The sequence below is a fragment of the Schistocerca piceifrons genome, chromosome 1 (genome assembly GCF_021461385.2).
Source record: "Schistocerca piceifrons isolate TAMUIC-IGC-003096 chromosome 1, iqSchPice1.1, whole genome shotgun sequence".
Taxonomy (NCBI): Eukaryota; Metazoa; Arthropoda; class Insecta; order Orthoptera; family Acrididae; genus Schistocerca; species Schistocerca piceifrons.
This window is the reverse complement of record NC_060138.1, coordinates 736,558,658-736,580,641: the sequence shown is the minus strand read 5'-3', so window position 1 is coordinate 736,580,641 and position 21,984 is coordinate 736,558,658. Positions and strand designations below refer to the sequence as shown.

Here is a 21,984-nt window from a genome sequence, read left to right as displayed (position 1 = left end):
GTGAGGCTAACCTCTTAAAATTCTGGAATCTCTAACTATATTTTCCCAATTAAATTTCATATGGTCCTATTCTGAATCCCATGTCACTTTTCTTGATGTTGCTTTTATTCTCACCAAAGGTCAGCTACACACTTCTGTCCACATTAAACCTACCAACAGACAACAGTACTTACATTTTGACAGTTGCCAACCTTTCCATATCAAACATTCCCTCCCATACAGCCTTAGCATACAAGGCAAACATATTTGTTTAGGTACATACTCTTTACAGCAATACACCATCACTCTCATCTCAGCCTTCCCTGGACGTAGTTATGCCACCACACGAGTTCAAAACCAGATTTCCCGTGGTCATCACATCCAACCCTGGTACTGCTGATCCCTCCAAAAAACAACTTTGGAGTGCACCACTGGTCTGGAATGTATTAATCAGCTACTTTGACAAGGCCATGACTTCCTAAAGTCATGCCGTGAAATGAAATCCTTCCTGTCTGAGAGTTTGCCCACCACACCTATAGTGCATTTAAAATTAGTTGCTACTTTTGACGTTTCACTCAGTGGAGGGGTTGTGACGCCATTGCCCAGGTAACACCAATGGCAAGCAGGCTTTCCCTAGTCCACCACTAGCGCTTCGGTTGGTAAAGCGCCTCTGTTACCACACCGTGGATACCTACTACCATGTGGCGTCATGCAATAGATGCTTCTAAGTTCATAATCTCTCATTGGTGTGTGCTGTTTTCTGGCACTGAAGTGTTATGCCAGCCATCATCAGGTATTGTGACCAATTGTATTGTGTTGGATTTGTATTAATAAAAACAGTGCACCACATCTGGAAATACTATATTTACAATGAACATGGATCTTGAGGACACATTCAATGGCTTTGAAAATAATGTTCTGCCACAAAATATTCCTCTGAATTCGACAATATTAATTAACATTGCGCCATACCAATCTGTTGTGATGGATAAAGCTACAACAATCCAGTGGATGAAAGCGTGTATCTTGCTCTGGCTACAAAGAAGTGTTCCACTGGATAAAGTTGAACGTAGCATGTATAAGGTGAAGTTAATGGAACTTCCACAGTACCAGGTCGACAAACTGGCTGACGTTGAAGGGCATAGTTCAATCAGGTTTCGTCCGTATCACACTAATTTAAATCCGGCTAAGAATACGCTCAGTGAGAATAAAATGCTGAAAAAAGAAGCCATTTCAAGTGTTGCACCACACGACAGGTCTCAAGTTGTCGTAGAGTTGAGGAGAGATGGTTTCACGAAGGCCTATGTTGAATTTTGAGTAATGCGTAACTTCTCTTCTTGCCATGTTAAAATCTGCTTCTTTTCTCAAAACGGAGCATAGTTTACAAATACACATCTCATTAATATTCTGACGCAGTTGAAATTGCAACAGAATCACGAAATAATATGTTATTAAACTAGTAACTGAGGTAAAGTAGGGTCAGTAGTTCATGAAACAGCCCATTCTCAGAATAAAATAAACGCTTGACTTTACTTACGTTGTCACAAAACCCACAGCCGTTCTCATTTCACCAGCTATGGATGGTCCTTAAAAATTACATTATTTCACTGAAAAAATCAGTAATTGCTTGATTATTGTGACAGATATGCAAGTTTCGCATATTAATTATATAGCAAAATACTGTGCTCTTTGTGTGCTATCATTTGCCAAAATCTTGTTTCGATACATTGAATGGTTTATTTGATAAGTGGGATTCATAATTGTTTCTTTCTGAATTTTTCACTGGTGTGTGCTTTCATGACAGAGTGGTTTACTTACATTCCATTTCTCGAGACTGCCGACAGATCCCTTCAAGTTTAAATAATAATTCAGTATGTTTCTACATTTCATATGAGGCAACATATGTCCTAACACGCACAAAATGCAAATTCATAGCGATCCGTATTTTTCACTGTAAACATTAGGGATTTCTTGCAGTAATATTGAAATATCACAAAAACTATGAACATTAATGTAATGATATGCAGAATCAGATGTTTTTAGCTGATAGTTTATTTACAGTCATTTGAGAAAGATCACAGGTGGGCCAGCTTGTGCGGCTTGCTGTTCACGCAGTCAGCTGCCGATGCACCCAGCTCACACTGACAACTTGCTTCCCTCCTCTCATTCCACACTGAACTGTCAAAAGTCACAACTAATTTTAAACGCACTGTAGAATAACTTTTCATCACCTTTCCAATCTCCGCAAAATTATAGTCAGACCCTATGCTCCATCTGCACGCATCTCTCTTACCTATGGCTCCTATCCCTGTGACTGTCCCCCCCTGCAAGACTTGCCATATGCACTCTCCTGCCACTATATATACCAGCCCTATAACTGGCAAAACATATACTATCAAAAGGAGAGCCACCTGTGAAATGACACATCATGTACCAGCTGTTATGTAAACACCGTTTGGCCTTTTACATCAGCGTTACTACCACCAAATTATCAATTAGGATGAATGGGTATAAGCAGAAGGTGTATACCAGAAACACACAGTATCCTGCTGCAGAGCATGCTTTACAACATGGCGATCATGATCTTGGTGCCTGTTTCACCACACGTACCATCTGGAGACTTCCCCTAGTACCAGTTTCTAAGAAAACAGCGGGTGGGAACTAGCACTACAACATATCCACCAAAATCTGAAAGCTGTTTAATTATCATTGCAGAGTAATTCCATGTATGTAGGTAGCTGTTTATAAATTCGCTTTATTCGGGCACTTTCTTCTTGTAATACAGCAGTTCAGGTCTCTGTTTTTGCTACAAAGCAGAAATGTAAATAATGATCATTCCTTCCATAATTTTTCTTGCACATAGTACTATTTGTAATAAATGATGAAAGAACAAGTATGATAATGAGTAGAAAGATGTGCCTTCAATTATTTTTATTGAGCAAGATGCAGAAATTAAGAACTGGATTTATATTGAACAGTAGCAGCATTCAAAACTTCCCATCCTGATATTTATCCGTATGATCTCTAATGCACTAGAGCAGACTGGTCGAGTGATTCCCTAAACAGATTCGTGACCAATTTCCTTCCCCATATTATTCTCATTTGAACATACTGAAACAATACTGTAGATACATATTCTGGAGGAACTGGGTTCAGATTCTTTTTCAGCCATCCAGATTAAAGTTTGTTATTGTCTTCCCGAATTGTTTCCGGTGAGTGTTGTGATGTTTCTGTAATAAAGGTCTCAACTGAATCATAGCCTGCTCCTGACCTGATCAATATTTGTCGTCTATTGCTAATGGCCTCGGCGTAACATTGGAATCTAATTTTCCCACCATATCTATTTTCTTAAACACTTTAACAACAAAGCAAGTGACTGTATTTTGCTAAAAAATGTCTAATAATGACTGCATGATGTTGGCTATATTTCCTGGCAAAACACCAAGATGGTAGGAAGGAAGGAAGTAAGGAAGAAGAGAAAAGAAGGAAGAAAAATAAGTACCTGAATGGTGGAAAGCATGGGTATTAGAGTTCAATGTTGACAGTGTAGCAGATTAGATATAAATTCAAATAAAATTACTATGCAGTTAAAGCTTCTAAGAAAAGATGTTTTCTCCACTTCACAGAGAAGAAAATTGCATCCTTGTCAAGACATGAACTTAAGAGCTGGACACAGCTGGATGATGGAGATGATGATGATTTTGATGATGCCTTACAGGAGAGGTGAGAAATACATTTTAGTTCATCAGTAGGTGATATAGAAGAATGCTTGTAGTAATGACCTTTTATTTGAAATTGAATGTTTCAGTGTTAGGTATTAAACAATTACATAACTGAAGATATGCTACAATTCCTCAGATAATTGTCCTTTTAACTCTAATACTACTAACAATGTAACTATTACATTCACCACTTACCTAGTTATTAAAATTGAACCAAAGTATTACCACATAGGCTGTTCATAAATTCCCTTTATTTTCTTACTTTATTATATTAAAATAACATTTCAAGACACTGATTGTCCTACAGAGGAGAATTGTAGATAATTGTCATTCCTTATGTAATTTTTCCTGCATGTAATACTACTTGTAACATTTTCACATGGCCACAATATTCCAGGGAGAGGACTGTACCTTCGTACACTGCTTTTACATTTTCCTGCATTCATCTTGCTCAAAATCTTGGAAGGCAAACAGATTGATGAGCCTCCACCGAAAAATTTTTCATTTATTGTGCTAGATCTGCGTGGAGAGAAAAAAGGTTACAAACAAAAAAATCAAGTCAGAGTTTTGCCCTCATATCTTAGACATTGACACGACATTGTCTAATAAGTATCATGCACTCTTCGGTGGTAGTTGCACATTTTCGAAATACAGTGAACACACCCCCCCCCCCCCCCCCCCTCCCTTTTACACTTTTCAAGGGACTTCTAAAAAATGGTGTAAAATTCAGGAAAATGTAAGTTTTGGGAAATAATGTTTTATACTGTAAAAGTTACATATATGATACCCCCTTGCACATTGTGTATCATATATGTAGATAACAGGCATCAAAAGACTTTCAGGGACATGTTTATTATCTAATGAAGGTTTATTATGTAATAAAAACCGCTGATGTAATTGGGACTTATAACTGTCTGGGAAGTAGGAATGTTTGACTCAATTTCACATGTCATAATTGATGTTTTTGAAAGCCAAAAACTGTCATTCATTATTTAAATAATGAAATACTGCACTATTTATGTATTTTTTCACATTTAGCATGACAAACACACACACACACACAAACTATCACTCACATTGTTTGTTTGTGTAACATCACAAAAAATACATACGTAAATATTGCACTTGACAATGAGAATAAATTTTTGAAACACAGTTTGCTCAGCATGAATAAAACACGTAAGCCGCACTGTGTTTAAACTAAAAACATTTGAGCATCGAAAAGTGAATGATGGTGTCAGCTAGTGCTCCAAGTGGCCATACACTGAAACACGATAAATATGGTTTGACAAAAGGTGTCACGATGATCACAACAATCATGAAATTCCATTTGCGCAGTAGAGACAGTTTGGAAATGATTGTGATTGGTCACAATATGTTCACTCAAATGAGCCTAGTTATTGCCATCAGCGACGACGCCAGGTAGAGCTTGGCAGTGGCAGCAGATGGGGCACAAATTGTTCAAACTTTACACGTTTACCAGTTCAAATCCACTGAGTTGTAAACACTACGGGACGGCCAGCATCATGCCAGTATCATTTTTTCTCCACAAACATTTTTTTTTAGCTTAAATCACAGGGAAATGATAAATATGAATATAATAGGGAAACATTCCAAGCAGGAAAAATATATTTAAAAACAAAGATGATATGACTTACCATACGAAAGCGCTGGCAGGTCGATAGAAACACACAGACACACACATACATACACACAAAATTCTAGCTTTCGCAACCAATGGTTGCTTCGTCAGGAAAGAGGGAAGGAGAGGGAAAGACGAAAGGATGTGGGTTTTAAGGGAGAGGGTAAGGAGTCATTCCAATCCCGGGAGCGGAAAGACTTGCCTTAGGGGGAAAAAGGACAGGTATACACTCGCGTGCGCACACACACACACATATCCATCCGCACATACACAGACACAAGCAGACATTTGTAAAGGCAAAGAGTTTGGGCAGAGATGTCAGTCAAGGCGGAAGTAAAGAGGCAAAGATGTTGTTGAAAGACAGGTGAGGTATGAGCGAAGGCAACTTGAAATTAGAAATTAGCGGAGGTTGAGGCCTGGCGGATAATGAGAAGAGAGGATATACTGAAGGGCAAGTTCCCATCCCCGGAGTTCTGACAGGTTGGTGTTAGTGGGAAGTATCCAGATAACCCGGACGGTGTAACACTGTGCCAAGATGTGCTGGCCATGCACCAAGGCATGTTTAGCCACAGGGTGATCCTCATTACCAACAAACACTGTCTGGCTATGTCCATTCATGCGAATGGACAGTTTGTTGCTGGTCATTCCCACATAGAAAGCTTCACAGTGTAGGCAGGTCAGTTGGTAAATCACATGGGTGCTTTCACACGTGGCTCTGCCTTTGATCGTGTGGCTCTGCCTTTGATCGTGTACACCTTCCGGGTTACAGGACTGGAGTAGGTGGTGGTGGGAGGGTGCATTGGACAGGTTTTACACCGGGGGCGGTTACAAGGGTAGGAGCCAGAGGGTAAGGAAGGTGGTTTGGGGATTTCATAGGGATGAACTAAGAGGTTATGAAGGTTAGGTGGACGGCGGAAAGACACTCTTGGTGGAGTGGGGAGGATCTCATGAAGGATGGATCTCATTTCAGGGCAGGATTTGAGGAAGTCGTTTCCCTGCTGGAGAGCCACATTCAGAGTCTGATCCAGTCCCGGAAAGTATCCTGTCACAAGCGGGGCACTTTTGTGGTTCTTCTGTGGGAGGTTCTGGGTTTGAGGGTATGAGGAAGTGGCTCTGGTTATATGCTTCTGTACCAGGTCAGGATGGTAGTTGCGGGATGTGAAAGCTGTTTTCAGGTTGTTGGTGTAATGGTTCAGGGATTCCGGACTGGAGCAGATTTGTTTGCCACAAAGACCTAGGCTGTAGGGAAGGGACCGTTTGATGTGGAATGGGTGGCAGCTGTCATAATGGAGGTACTGTTGCTTGTTGGTGGGTTTGATGTGGACGGACGTGTGAAGCTGGCCATTGGACAGATGGAGGTCAACGTCAAGGAAAGTGGCATGGGATTTGGAGTAGGACCAGGTGAATCTGATGGAACCAAAGGAGTTAAGGTTGGAGAGGAAATTCTGGAGTTCTTCTTCACTGTGAGTCCTGATCATGAAGACGTCATCAATAAATCTGTACCAAACTTTGGGTTGGCAGGCCTGGGTAACCAAGAAGGCTTCCTCTAAGCGACCCATGAATAGGTTGGCGTACGAGGGGGCCATCCTGGTACCCATGGCTGTTCCCTTTAATTGTTGGTATGCCTGGCCTTCGAAAGTGAAGAAGTTGTGGGTCAGGATGAAGCTGTCTAAGGTAATGAGGAAAGAGGTTTTAGGTAGGGTGGCAGGTGATGGGCGTGAAAGGAAGTGCTCCATCGCAGCGAGGCCCTGGACGTGCGGAATATTTGTGTATAATGAAGTGGCATCAATGGTTACAAGGATGGTTTCCGGGGGTAACACATTGGGTAAGGATTCCAGGCATTCAAGAAAGTGGTTGGTGTCTTTGATGAAGGATGGGAGACTGCATGTAATGGGTTGAAGGTGTTGATCTACGTAGGCTTTACTGTCCTACACTCGTACTCTCTGCTGGAAATATCACTTTGCCACGAAGAAAAATAATCCTAATCCTACCACTAATGATCCAACTCCCCAAGACACTATCCAAATTGAACCCTGCCTGGAACAGTTCCGTCCTCCGTCACAGCAGGACCCACCTCCTCTTCCTCAAAATCACCCTCTCCAAACCTTCCAGGAATTTCTGACTTCCAGCCTTGCTTCTCAATCCTTCTTAAAAAACCTTAATCCTACTCCCAACATCACCACTGCTGAAGCCCAAGCTATCCGTGATCTGAAGGCTGACCGATCCATCGTCATTCTTCCGGTGGACAAGGGTCCCATGACCGTGGTACTTGATCGTCGGGAGTATGTGGCTGAGGGACTGCGTCAGCTTTCAGACAACACCACATACAAAGTTTGCCAAGGTAATCCCATTCCTGATGTCCCGGCGGAGCTTCAAGGAATCCTCAGAACCTTAGGCCCCCTACAAAACCTTTCCCCTGACTCCATCAACCTCCTGACCCCACCGACACCCTGCACCCCTACCTTCTACCTTCTTCCTAAAATTCACAAACCCAATCATCCCGGCCGCCCCATTGTAGCGTGTTACCAAGGCCCCACAGAACGTATCTCTACCTACGTAGATCAACACCTTCAACCCATTACATGCAGTCTCCCATCCGTCATCAAAGACACCAACCACTTTCTCGAATGCCTGGAATCCTTACCCAATGTGTTACCCCCGGAAACCATCCTTGTAACCATTGATGCCACTTCATTATACACAAATATTCCGCACGTCCAGGGCCTCGCTGCGATGGAGCACTTCCTTTCACGCCGATCACCTGCCACCCTACCTAAAACCTCTTTCCTCATTACCTTAGACAGCTTCATCCTGACCCACAACTTCCTCACTTTCGAAGGCCAGACATACCAACAATTAAAGGGAACAGCCATGGGTACCAGGATGACCCCCTCGTACGCCAACCTATTCATGGGTCGCTTAGAGGAAGCCTTCTTGGTTACCCAGGCCTGCCAACCCAAAGTTTGGTACAGATTTATTGATGACATCTTCATGATCAGGACTCACAGTGAAGAAGAACTCCAGAATTTCCTCTCCAACCTCAACTCCTTTGGTTCCATCAGATTCACCTGGTCCTACTCCAAATCCCATGCCACTTTCCTTGACGTTGACCTCCATCTGTCCAATGGCCAGCTTCACACGTCCGTCCACATCAAACCCACCAACAAGCAACAGTACCTTCATTATGACAGCTGCCACCCATTCCACATCAAACGGTCCCTTCCCTACAGCCTAGGTCTTTGTGGCAAACAAATCTGCTCCAGTCCGGAATCCCTGAACCATTACACCAACAACCTGAAAACAGCTTTCACATCCCACAACTACCCTCCTGACCTAGTACAGAAGCAAATAACCAGAGCCACTTCCTCATCCCCTCAAACCCAGAACCTCCCACAGAAGAACCACAAAAGTGCCCCACTTGTGACAGAATACTTTCGGGGACTGGATGAGACTCTAAATGTGGCTCTCCAGCAGGGATAAGACTTCCTCAAATCCTGCCCTGAAATGAGATCCATCCTTCATGAGATCCTCCCCACTCCACCAAGAGTGTCTTTCTGCCGTCCACCTAACCTTCATAACCTCTTAGTTCATCCCTATGAAATCCCCAAACCACCTTCCTTACCCTCTGGCTCCTATCCTTGTAACCGCCCCCGGTGTAAAACCTGTCCAATGCACACTCCCACCACCACCTACTCCAGTCCTGTAACCCGGAAGGTGTACACGATCAAAGGCAGAGCCACATGTGAAAGCACCCACGTGATTTACCAACTGATCTGCCTACACTGTGAAGCTTTCTATGTGGGAATGACCAGCAACAAACTGTCCATTCGCATGAATGGACACAGGCAGACAGTGTTTGTTGGTAATGAGGATCACCCTGTGACTAAACATGCTTTGGTGCATGGCCAGCACATCTTGGCACAGTGTTACACCGTCCGGGTTATCTGGATACTTCCCACTAACACCAACCTGTCAGAACTCCGGGGATGGGAACTTGCCCTTCAGTATATCCTCTCTTCTCGTTACCCGCCAGGCCTCAACCTCCGCTAATTTCTAATTTCAAGTTGCCGCCGCTCATACCTCACCTGTCTTTCAACAACATCTTTGCCTCTTTACTTCCGCCTTGACTGACATCTCTGCCCAAACTCTTTGCCTTTACAAATGTCTGCTTGTGTCTGTGTATGTGCGGATGGATATGTGTGTGTGTGTGTGTGCGCGCGCGCAGCGCGCGCCGCGCGAGTGTATACCTGTCCTTTTTTCCCCCCTAAGGTAAGTCTTTCCGCTCCCGGGATTGGAATGACTCCTTACCCTCTCCCTTAAAACCCACATCCTTCCGTCTTTCCCTCTCCTTCCCTCTTTCCTGAGGAAGCAACCATTGGTTGTGAAAGCTAGAATTTTGTGTGTATGTATGTGTCCGGAAATGATAAATATGTTGACGCAAAATTGGGTACAAATTAACATCATGGGCATATGAAATTTGATGAGACCAACAAAAAATATTGTAAACGGTGGGAAAAAGTTAATTCTGGGAATGTAAAAGCAGGGTTATATTGTAATTTCATGTGGCTCATTGGGCCTGGTGCAAGTCTTTCAGTTGGACACCACTTCAGCAACTTGTGTGTCCCCAAAAACACCCTTGTTATCCAATGAATGATCATGGATTAGTATGTTGTTGAAAGAGGAAAGGCTAAACCCCAACAAAAAGTAACAAAATCAGGGGTAATGCACACTACTGTGGAACGTAAAATAGTAGCACACATATTGGAGAGATGAGAAAGAAAGCAATTTTGTCCCCTCCCCCCCCTCTCACTCTCTCTCTCTCTCTCTCTCTCTCTCTCTCTCTCTCTCTCTCTCTCTCTCTCTCTCTCTCTCTCTCCCTCCCTCCCCCCCCCCCCCCTTTTCCTCTTTTTTTCTTTAAAAAAAAATAAAAATAAAAAATCTTCAGCAGTGTGTAATATGGTTTTAGTGAATTGAATTTGCATGGGAATGGAAAAATTAACATCAGTTTGGAACAAATCGAGTGAAGTAAAATGTTTAGATTGATAAATGCTGCTGAGGAGACTAAAATGGAAACAGTGGTGAAAAGGAAACACTTTGTTTGATGATCTGTGGATAACATGTTTTTAGAAACCAACAAGATGACACAGAAACTGATATTACTTTCCACATGCTTGTGCTCATAAAGTGCAAAAATGTACCATTCTCCAAGTTACAAAAGTGCTATTTGTATTCAATTAAATTATGGGTATTGATATGAGAGACCCAGGAAATGGGAACTGAAAAATAGTGCCGGGTATTTTGTTTGTTAGGTAACTGTGACTTGATTTTCATAAGCACTGTTAGTTAATTTTAACCTGCATGCAACTACTTTTACTGGAATAAGGTGTTTATGTAAATCAGGTGCAATGCCACTAAATAATTAGATATGTAATTGTGAGAAGCTCTTTCTAACATATGGGTTAATCATCCTAAGTTTTGCTTACCCGTGGAATTGATTGCTGCAATGTGGCATACTTGATCAGTTCTTCTGTCACCTGTGCATATTGTCTTGATATACTATCTTCATTGACGTGCTGACTTGCAAAGCATCAAGGCCTAGCAGAATTTTGTAAAAAGGGAAAATATAGTCATAACTGATTTTAGAATATGATTCAGTATACCTTTGATACTTTTCTTTTTCCCTACATTTCATCTAGTCTCACATCTATTTTCTATCCTTAGTCTTTTCTGTCCCAGCTATTTTATCAACCATGTTGTGTTCCCATACTTGTTTACAGTTCATTTTTGTTTTGTTTTGCTGTGGTTTTCCTGTGACTACTGTTGCTTATGGTTCTTAGTTTCATCATACCTCTCGTATAATTCATCTCAGCATTGATACTTTTCCCTTCCTCCACTAACCCTTCTTCAAGAAACATAATCTTTGCTACAGCACTCTGTCTCCAAATGTGATGGCTCCTATTTGGTTAAGTAATTGATTGCTCTGTTTGTGTGCATGCAGTCTGTATTCAGTACGCATATGTTCTCTTTAGCTTCATGTAGGTATTTCTCGGTACCGACAATTTTCCAATGGTTACAAGAAAACTATGTTTTTGGATGTGTTCTCCTCACCCCCTTTCTTTATAAAATATTTGTCAAAAAATGCTTCTGAATTTAGATTGGATATATCAGAATTTGTAAATAACATGTCGGAAGCAGTTTACATAAGCAGTATATATTTTCATCCAGAGTCATCAAAAGTGTTTCGGGAACCAGTGCTGCTGGAAGTATCCACACAGCAAAGGCTGAACGAAGGCTGAAGGAGAAGCTGCAGCAGGAGGTAACTACTTGGATACTAGAATATTATTTAGAATTAGTTCATGCAACGATTCTGCATAAATAGCTCTGTACCTTGAGCAGGTGCACCAATTTTCATAACATGAGCGGGAGCACTGCATACTCCTTATACTTGTAAAGAACAGCTGTCTTTATTGTACCAAGGTAAACATGCAAGAGCAAAAACATAGTTCAATCTTAGATTAATTAAACAATGATAAAATAAACCTTCATATTATACACCAAAGCACTGTTTTATTAAATCATAATGAAATAAACTTTCATTAATCAGTCTGTTGCTATGGTCAGGTGATATCCCACGTCCCAAAGTAATGACCAATGCCCCACTTGAAGCCTTAAACAATGCGTCAGATCCCAGCCAACCACAATGTAGTTGCAACAGATCCTAGCCAACCTCTTATTTGATTACTCATTATCTCGTACAGACAATTGCTTCATTGTGGGATTGTGGTGCTAACTTGTAATGTGGATCATTTTCTTGCATGGATAATACATTTTTTATGACATAGCGTGTTGTTTATTTTATTTTACTGTTTCTCTTTTGGACATATGACAGCACAATTTATCACTGTGTTAGCTGAAGCTCGCCATTGTGAAACAGCTAAATGGAAAACAATTTTATTTGTGTTTGGTGCACTTTATACACATGTGCACAGCCACAAGGATTAAAATAGTGCATTTCCTGTGCAGTGCAATTCAGGTAACCACTCAAAGAAAGGTGCATCATCTGCATAAAAAGTGCAATGTCTGTGCGCAATAAACAAATTTCAAGTATCCCAGGTTTGGTGCCTTATATCTGATTGTAATCCATTAGTGTTGTTATTACAACTAACCTGGCGACTTCATAGGAAACCACGTTGGATTTAAATGTAATACTGAAAGGCATTGCTGCATATCAGTGACATCATAAAAAATGATGAGAATAGTGCTACATTAAATTATTGTCATTTGAATTCTCTGTAGGGAATTCATAAATAGTAAATCATGTATTTATCTTTCAAGCTGAATTACTACTTTATATTTCTGTAACTGTAGCAACTCAATTTTCAGCACTTAGTCACCATCAATAAAACATATTTCTTTCAAATTAAGTTCCATCTGTTATCCTTTAAATGGTGTCTCTTATTTCATACCATAATAAAGTTAAACTAACTGTTTGTAAGCAGTATATTTGCATAACCAAAAGCAGTACTTATACTGACAGTTATTTCATTTTCTGTTGTTGCTTTGTATGTCTATGGAGGTACATAAGAATGGAGTACTTCATCCTATTGGTAGCACAACAGTAATTACATTCAGTTCAAGTGTATTTGTTCATAGTGAGAGGCAAATAAAAGAATTATTGTTGCTTTTCCTGAATTCTTAGGAAAATTATTTTAATGCTTTTCAAACTAGCTGCAACCACCTGTACATGGAGTAGAAGAATTTTTGTCACAATTTTTTTAATATCTTGACATGAAGTATTTATTCTGTATTATATCTTACTGCTAATCATCACTAATCATTGGACTCATTGCTGAGTGTCGGGACCCCTTGAACCAAGTTTTTCGTCCCAGAGAGCCACCAGCTTCTCTTAGAGACTGCTGAAAATTGAGCCTGGAGATGTTTTTTGATTAGATCTATCCACAGGCTCAGTGTCTCTTCATCTCTTGCCCCCCTCCCCCCCCCCAGTCTTTCCTTCCATGATTATTTTCTCTAGATTTTCTCCCTCTCTCTCTCTCTTCTAACAATCTGGCCAAAGAACTTAAGAATATTTTGGCTGATACGGGATGAACGGCACCTGGACATACTATATTTCTCAATAATGGAGACACCAGTTCGTCTTTCACTCAGCTCAAATGCATCTATACACCACTTGTCTCTGGCCTTAAAGGTCCATTTTTTGCTAGCGCAAAATAAGGTAGAAAACATAGTTTTCCATCAGTTGAGATGTCTTTAGTCCTACCATAAAGAGCTTTCCATGCCATGTACCTGGTTCTTCTGTAGTAGTTGTATTATTTCTGCTTCACACTGCTGCTGGCTTGCCTGAAATTGTGTATATAGATGTGCAAGCAGGTTTAAGGGAGCCACTCAACACTAAAGACTGTCCTATGTCTGGTATGAACAATTATGTTGTAAGACGATAAGAAAATTGCAGGTTGCACTGTTTGCACACTAAATTGTAGCTGTTGATACCAATTAACATACTTGCTAATAGGATGAGAGGTCATAAGTATCATTCCCTTATTATTGTATTTATATACATATTACATATATATTACATGACAGTGTTCTGTCTGACATAATAAACACACAGGCTAATAATTAAAAAAACAGTGAAACTCCTCTAAGTTGAATTCAGTTACTAAGTGACCAATACAAAAAATTACCGGTGCACAATCAATAAGCCGGAGTAATAAGAAATTTTTAAATTAAAAACATATCACTATATGGGAAAGAAGAAACATAATACATGTGTACCCTTATGTAGGGGGGGACCTGCCAGTACCCTGATCTGAGATCTATACTACTGAATACTCTTGCCCCATGAAGCTTTTGGAGGAACTGTTCCAAAAATCTCAAGTCTGTCTCTTTCTGGAATAATAATTTTATTCGCTGGACATGCATACAATTCTACTGTGACATCACCATTCCTTTTTTCCACAATGAACAGTGGGTTGTTATATTGGCTAGTTGACCTTTCTGTTACTCCCATCCGTAACATTCTCTGAAGCTCTTCTTCCACTGTTTCGCCTTTTGATTGAGGTATCGCATAATGCCGTACATAAAATGCTTATGTATTGAGTTCTGCCTGGTACTGGTTTACAAGGAGGTGCCTTCTGAGTAGTTTGGAAGTGCAAGCTGTATTTGCCAGAGGGCAAGAGGATATAAGTTTTCAGCACAGCTTTTTTTATGTAGGAATGCTCACCATTGAGTCTGAGTGGACACAGAAGAACCATCTGTCTTTTGGATACCCAGTACCCAGTTGTTGAGCTTGCTCTGTTGCATGACTATAGGGACCAGAGTGCATTCTGCACCACACGGGCCATTTGGATGTGTCCACCGTCCTGGACCTAAGCCCCATTAACAAATGCCCTTTGTGTTTCCAGTTCATTTATTTACATTTTATGTGTGTGTACTATTTCCTAATTTACACAGTAATCTATGTTACCAGATCGCTATCCCAGAACCTAGTACCAGATGCAAGTTGCCTGTCAAAGAGCTTCCAGGATAACAAAAATTTGATTTTCAGTATTTTGGGTAGTTATTGACACAATCTAAAGTTTTAAAATGCTGTTGTTATACACTCATTAAGAGGTGTAACCTTATGTTTAAATTTAGCACAGGACCATAGATATTATTGTTAGAAACTGCGCATTTGTCTTCAGGCAGGGTAGGTTACAGTGTACAAATATCTGGTCTTACATCCATCAGCATTTGACAATGAGAGCACTCCACAACTTCCAACAGCACCCTTGGTCACGTTCCTCCATTTTCTGTTCACCCTATGTCCATTATCCACTGGAATATCCGCGGCATTCGCGCCAATCGGGATGAATTGTCGATCCTCTTACGATCCTACTCGCCGGTCATCTTCTGTCTTCAGGAAACAAATTTGCGTCCCCATGACCGCTTTGTTCTCCCTCATTTTCAGTCCGTCCGATATGACCTCCCCTCTGTTGAAGGCACTCCAGCCCATGGAGGACTCATGATTCTGCTCCATGATACTCTCCATTATCACCCAATCCCCTTAAACAGTTCCTTCCAAGCTGTCGCCGTCCGTCTTTCCCTTTCTGGATACACGTTCTCTCTTTGTACTGTACACATTCCATCATCCACACCAATGCCACGAGCTGATCTCCTTCATCTTCTTGATCAGCTTTCACCCCCCTATTTGCTGGTTGGGGACTTCAATGCCCACCACCCGCTTTGGGGATCTCCACATCCTTGTCCACGTGGCTCACTATTGCTAGACGTCTTCCACCAAGCGGATCTAGTCTGCCTCAACACTGGGGTCCCCACATTTTTGTCTGCCTCCACGGCAAATTTATCTCATTTGGACCTTGCGGTCGGTACTGTTCCGCTAGCTTGGCGCTTCGAATGGTTCGCCCTTGATGATACACACTCGAGTGACCACTTTCCATGTGTTCTTAGACTGCAGCCTCAACTGCCATATATGCGCTCGCGACGCTGGAAGTTTGCCCAAGCCGATTGGACACTTTTTTCGTCTCTAGCGACATTCGATGACCGTCGCTTTCCCAGCGTCGACGATGAGGTCACACATGTTACCGACGTTATTCTCACAGCTGCGGAACGTTCAATACCACGCACCTCCGAATTGCCCCGGCGCCCCCCAGTTCCTTGGTGGAACGAGGTATGCCGTGACGCAATACGTGAGCGGCGACGTGCTCTTCGCATTTTGCGTCACCATCCAACTTTGGCCAACTGTATTCGATATAAGCAGCTCCGTGCGCGATGCCGTCGCGTCATCCGCGATAGCAAGAAGGCAAGCTGGAAATTCTTTATTAGCTCATTTAACACCTTCACTCCCTCCTCGGAAGTTTGGAGTCGGCTTCGACGGTTCTCCGGCGCGCGCCTAGTTTCTCCCCGGTCTCTGGGCTCACTGTCGCGCATGATACCTTAGTGGACCCCGTCACAATTTCTAACTCATTGGGTCAGCACTTTGCTGAGATTTCGAGCTCTTCAAATTACCCGCCAGCGTTTCTCCCGAAGAAACGTGCAGCGGAAGTGCGACATCTTGCTTTCTCCTCTCAAAATCACGAAAGCTACAATACTGTTTTCTCCATGCGGGAACTCCGACATGCCCTCTCTTCTTCTCACTCCTCCGCCCCAGGACCGGATGGTATCCATGTCCAAATGTTGCTGCATTTATCAACCCATAGCCTGCGTTACCTCCTTCGCCTTTATAATCGAATTTGGACCGACAGTACCTTTCCCAGGCGATGGCGGGAAGCTATTGTCGTTCCCGTTCCGAAACCTGGAAAGGACAAACATCTCCCCTCTAGCTACCGCCCCATTTCTCTCACGAGTAGTGTCTGCAAGGTTTTGGAGCGTATGGTGAACTACCGTTTAGCTTGGTGGCTGGAATCCCGCAGTCTTTTAACACCAGCCCAATGCGGATTCCGAAAGCATCGTTCTGCAGTTGACCATCTTGTTGCTCTCTCCACTTATATCATGAACAATTTTCTCCGGAAACGCCAAACGGTAGCAATATTTTTTGATCTGGAGAGAGCATACGATACCTGTTGGAGGACAGGCATCCTCCGCACACTGTTCTCTTGGGGCTTTCGAGGCCGGCTGCCCCTTTTTCTTCGCGAATTTATGGCAGAGCGCACATTTAGGGTGCGGGTGAACACTACTCTCTCCCGTACTTTCTCCCAAGAAAACGGGGTACCCCAGGGCTCCGTGCTGAGTGTTGTACTGTTTGCCATCGCCATTAATCCAATTATGGATTGTCTCCTTCCTGATGTCTCGGGCTCCCTCTTTGTGGACGATTTTGCGATCTACTACAGCTCTCAACGGACAAGCCTTATTGAACGACGTCTTCAAGGATGTCTCGATCGCCTCCACTCGTGGAGCATCGAAACCGGCTTCCGTTTCTCACCCAGTAAGACCGTTTGTGTTAATTTTTGGCGACGTAAGGAGTTTCTTCCGCCCTCATTACATCTAGGTCCTGTCAACCTTCCGTTTTCCGACGTCGCTAAATTCTTGGGTCTTATGTTTGACAGAAAACAGTGCTGGTCCTCCCACGTTTCCTATCTTTCGGCTCGCTGTCTACGTTCCCTTAACACCCTCCGTGTCCTGAATGGTACCTCCTGGGGAGCGGACAGAGTGGTCCTTCTCCGCCTCTATCGCGCCTTAGTGCGCTCGAAATTGGATTATGGAAGCATAGTCTACTCCTCTGCTCGGCCGTCTATTCTTCGGCGTCTCGACTCTATCCACCACCGTGGATTACGTTTAGTGTCTGGAGCATTTTACACTAGCCCTGTGGAAAGCCTTTATGCTGAGACTGCTGAACCTCCGCTGTCCAATCGGCGGGCAGTCCTTCTGAGTCGTTATGCTAGCCATCTGTCTTCCATGCCTGCTAATCCAGCCCATGACCTTTTTTTCGACGCCTCCTTTGATGTCGGGTATGCAGGCCGCTCCTCCTCCCTACTACCCCCGGGAGTCCGCTTCCGTCAACTGCTCCATTCTCTTTCCTTCCGCTTTCCTAAAACCTTCTTGACAACTTGGGGTACAGCACCGCCTTGGCTCCGTCCCCGGATCGACTTGCTCAGAGACCTATGTCAATTTCCCAAGGATGGTACCCCTACACTTGTTTACCGTCGGGCATTTGCTGCTCTATGTGCACAAATGACGGAAGCCACATTTATTTACACCGACGGCTCGAAAACATCGTTAGGTGTAGGGAGTGCCTATATTGTTGGCGACACCCCAAATCACTTTCGGCTTCCCGACCAGTGTTCGGTTTATACTGCGGAGCTTTACGCTGTTCTCCAGGCTGTCCACTACATCTGCCGCCATCAGCGGATACAGTACGTAATCTGCTCAGATTCTCTCAGCTCTCTCCTAAGTCTCCAAGCTCTTTACCCTGTGCACCCTCTGGTCCACCGGATTCAGGACTGTCTGCGCTTGCTCCACCTGGGGGACGTCTCAGTGGCGTTCCTCTGGCTTCCGGGACACGCTGGTATCTGTGAGAATGAGGCGGCCGATATAGCGGCCAAGGCTGCAGTCTCTCTTCCTCGGCCAGCTATTCAGTCTCTTCCGTTTACCGATCTACAGAGCAGTTTATGTCGCCAAGTTGCTCATTTATGGCATGCGCATTGGTCAACACTTCCCCATAATAAATTGCGGGAAGTGAAAGCCCTTCCTTGTGCTTGGACCTCTTCCTCCCGAACGCGTCGTCGGGAGGAGGTAATTTTAGCTAGACTCCGGATAGGGCACTGTCTTTTTAGTCATCGACATCTTTTAAGCGGTGATCCTCCCCCACTCTGTCCCCACTGCTCTCAGCTGTGGACGGTCAGACACCTTTTAATTGAATGCCCCTATTTTAATCCGTTACGCTCCCGTCTACAGCTATCGCCTGATCTATCGTCGATTTTAGCAGATGACACGCGCTCAGCTGACCGCGTTCTACAGTTTATTAGTGACAGTGAAATGACGTCAGTCATTTGAAGTTTTTTTTTTTTTTGGGGACAACCAACCCCTTTCTATAGTGAATTTTTAAGCATTCCTTCTGCCTTTAGTTTCTCAAATTTTATGACTTTGTTCCCATTGCTGCTGATTTTAAATTTCGTTTTTTTCCTGTTTTCTACGTCACGGGCTGGGCGCTAATGACCATAGAAGTTTTGCGCCCTAAAACCACAAAAAAAAGAAAAAAAAAGCTTCCAACAGATTGTACACATAATTTCAAATCTTAATAAAACTTTTTCTCACCGACACCCCTTCCGCAAAATGATGAAAGGAAAAAAGTTTATCAGTTACTATATTTTCGCTGTTCATGTATTAAACCTGCTACATCAGGCGTGACATTTTAACTTACTAATTCTGTACAACCGACTCGCTTCACAACACAATTTGCAGATAGCACCGACATGTTCCATTGAATTTACCTGCAAAATCATAAACGTTGAGATGTGTGAAAACTTAATTTGCTTAAAACGAGGTGCAGATTATACAGACTGTATTCATCCCTTGTTTCTTAATGAGAGCACTTGGTGAGGTCTGACAAATGTTATGCATAATTTCATACCTTTTCTAACCTCTTTCTTCTTCTTCCCCCCTCCCCACTTAACTGCTTGAAGACAAATATTTAACATGTTAACGCATTTGTGAAATGATCAGATATTTGAAGCTGTTGTATACATGCGAACTTGATTCTTTAAATATTCGGGGTTTTACTATTATTTACTCTATTTATATGTTTTTTAAATTATTGCAATCACTCTTTCCTCCTGCCCCCCCCCCCCCCTCTCTCTCTCTCTCTCTCTCTCTCTCTCTCTCTCTCTCTCTCTCTCTCTCTCTCTTCCCCCCCCCCCCCTCTCCCTCTCCCTCTCCCTCTCCCTCTCCCTTTCCCTTCCTTCCTTCCTTCCTTCCTTCCTTCCTTCCTCTCCCCTCCCTCTGCCCCCTTCTTTATCCTTCCTTTTAGGTACAAGTCATGATCAGTGCCACTGGCAGTGCAAGGTTGGTTAACATTATATCTTTTATGTCACTTTCTGATGGGTATAGTGTAACTAATTATATAATTCTGTTGTGTACTACAGCAAAATTTCGGAAAAGTAAAGAACAGCAGATGAGGAAACAAAAATTTGAAGGTACTGTGAACAGTATCAGACCGAAAGTCAGCACTCAGAGTTGCTTTTCACTTCAGGTGTTACGCGTTTCTAACAGCACTTTTGTGTCATTTAATTTCTTCTTTGAATTATTTTGAAGTGCAACAAGTGTAACAAAAATAAAACAGGAAAATATACTACAAAATCTTGCGTTTAAAAACTCTGGAACTACTGACTGTTTTGATTGTGCTTAATGTAACAATAAAATGTGAGATTATTTGTTACTAAAATACCACTGCTATTTAATGACTGGATATTGTAATGTACTCACTGAGTGAGGCAATAAAATTAATCCCTTAACTTAAAAAACAGAATTGTCTTGTTTTTATTGTTTTGACAGAAACCTAAAATCCCAAGTATACTCAGACAACATAAAAGAAACCTTGCTTATAACCATTTCAGTACTAACAGTTAAGTGTTCTGCTGCTAGAGAACACCTGGTACTACATTTGTAGCCTGACTGTGTGTTTAGGTTGAGGTTGGGCCACTAGATTTGTCTTTAATGTTAGTAGCTTTGGCTACTCTACAACAAAATGTGTGCTTTTAGATACTCTTCTGTATTGTTATCTAGACAGTGCTCTCCAAAAAGGATGGATATAGTGATCCAGAGTTTGACATTGAACTTAGCATCTCAGAAAGTGAAGATGAATGTGATGCTACTTCATTAGAGACTGAAAGTGACAGCATTTCGTCAGTTCAGTGACGAATGCTTGCCAGTGGTAGGAGATACATACATCCACTGTACTCCAGCCAGCTCATCCAAGATTTATGTTCATGGGACACCATTGTGAAATACACGGTTAGACTTCATAGCTACACAGAAACTTATGATGTCATTCATTATGAGATGTTTTTTCATTTATTAAAAAAATGTATTGTTTTTTGGAATGTAATTTGGGGAAAAAATTTGTTAAATTAACAGATTAAGGAGAAACACATGTGACGTCCAGAGTGGTACCAGCCTTTAGATTTGGCACCACTAAGGTGGATTTCACATTACAAACACCACCACCCCCCACCTCTCCTTTTTTTTTAAACAGCGTATTGTCCAGCCAATTGAATCACCTATTCCAAACATATTTGCCCCATTTCGAAAGCTGCCAACTATTCCGTATGAAGAAGCCTCTTCCATACAGCTGTGGCTGTCACATCTGTAGCGATGAGCAGTCCCTCGCACAATATACCAAGGATCTCACTGATGCATTCACTGACCATAATTACTCTCCCAACCTTTTACAGATACAGATCTCCCATGTTTTATCTATCCAGTCACCTCCCAACTCGCAAAGTCTCACCGGCTGACCTCAGAGGAGCATTCCCTTCATGACTCAGTACCATTCAGTACTGGAACAACAAAATCACATTCTCTGCCAAGATTTCGACTATCTCTCATCATGCCCTCAAATGAAGAATCTTCTACCGACTATCCTTCCCACCTGCTCCCACAGAGGTATTCCATCGCCCACTGAACCTATACAGTATCCTTGTTCATCCCTATACAACTCACGCTCCCAATCCCTTGCCTTATGGCTCATACCTCTGTAATAGACCTAGATGCAAGACCAATCCCATACCCCCTCCCACCACCACCAACTACAGTCTGCTCACAAGAATCACCTATCCGATCAGAGGCGGGACTACCTCTGAAACCAGTCATGTGATCTACAAGCTAAGCTGCAACCACTCTCTCTCTCTCTCTCTCTCTCTCTCTCTCTCTCTCTCTCTGTCTGTCTCTCTGTCTCTGCCCCCTGCCTTCCCGCCCCTCTCCTCCTTTCTTTCTAGGTAAACCATTTCACTTCTCTCTCAGTTTAGTTGCTGCAGTTGACTGAGTAGTTCTAATTTGTTACATTTTTGTGTTTTTGTTTCCCAAATTGTTCCAGCTTTGTCTATTGGTAGAGGTGTGTCTTTTCTTTTATGTGTTGTACTGAAGAAGTAACAATTGCTGTTGTGTATTATTAAGTCATGAAATCTCCCT

At 42.5% G+C, this 21,984-nt stretch overlaps 1 protein-coding gene across 9 annotated transcripts in view; it reads left to right on the top strand.

Annotated features, from left to right (window-relative positions):
- Nucleotides 1-21,984, top strand: part of LOC124711466 (protein lap4) — a 539,589-nt gene that overhangs the window by 474,417 nt on the left and 43,188 nt on the right. For all 9 annotated transcript variants that reach the window (XM_047241583.1, XM_047241591.1, XM_047241606.1 and 6 more), the window contains 2 exons: nucleotides 3,606-3,702; nucleotides 11,569-11,659. In XM_047241583.1, the coding sequence (XP_047097539.1) occupies nucleotides 3,606-3,702; nucleotides 11,569-11,659 (188 nt within the window). The remainder of the gene's footprint in view (nucleotides 1-3,605; nucleotides 3,703-11,568; nucleotides 11,660-21,984) is intronic.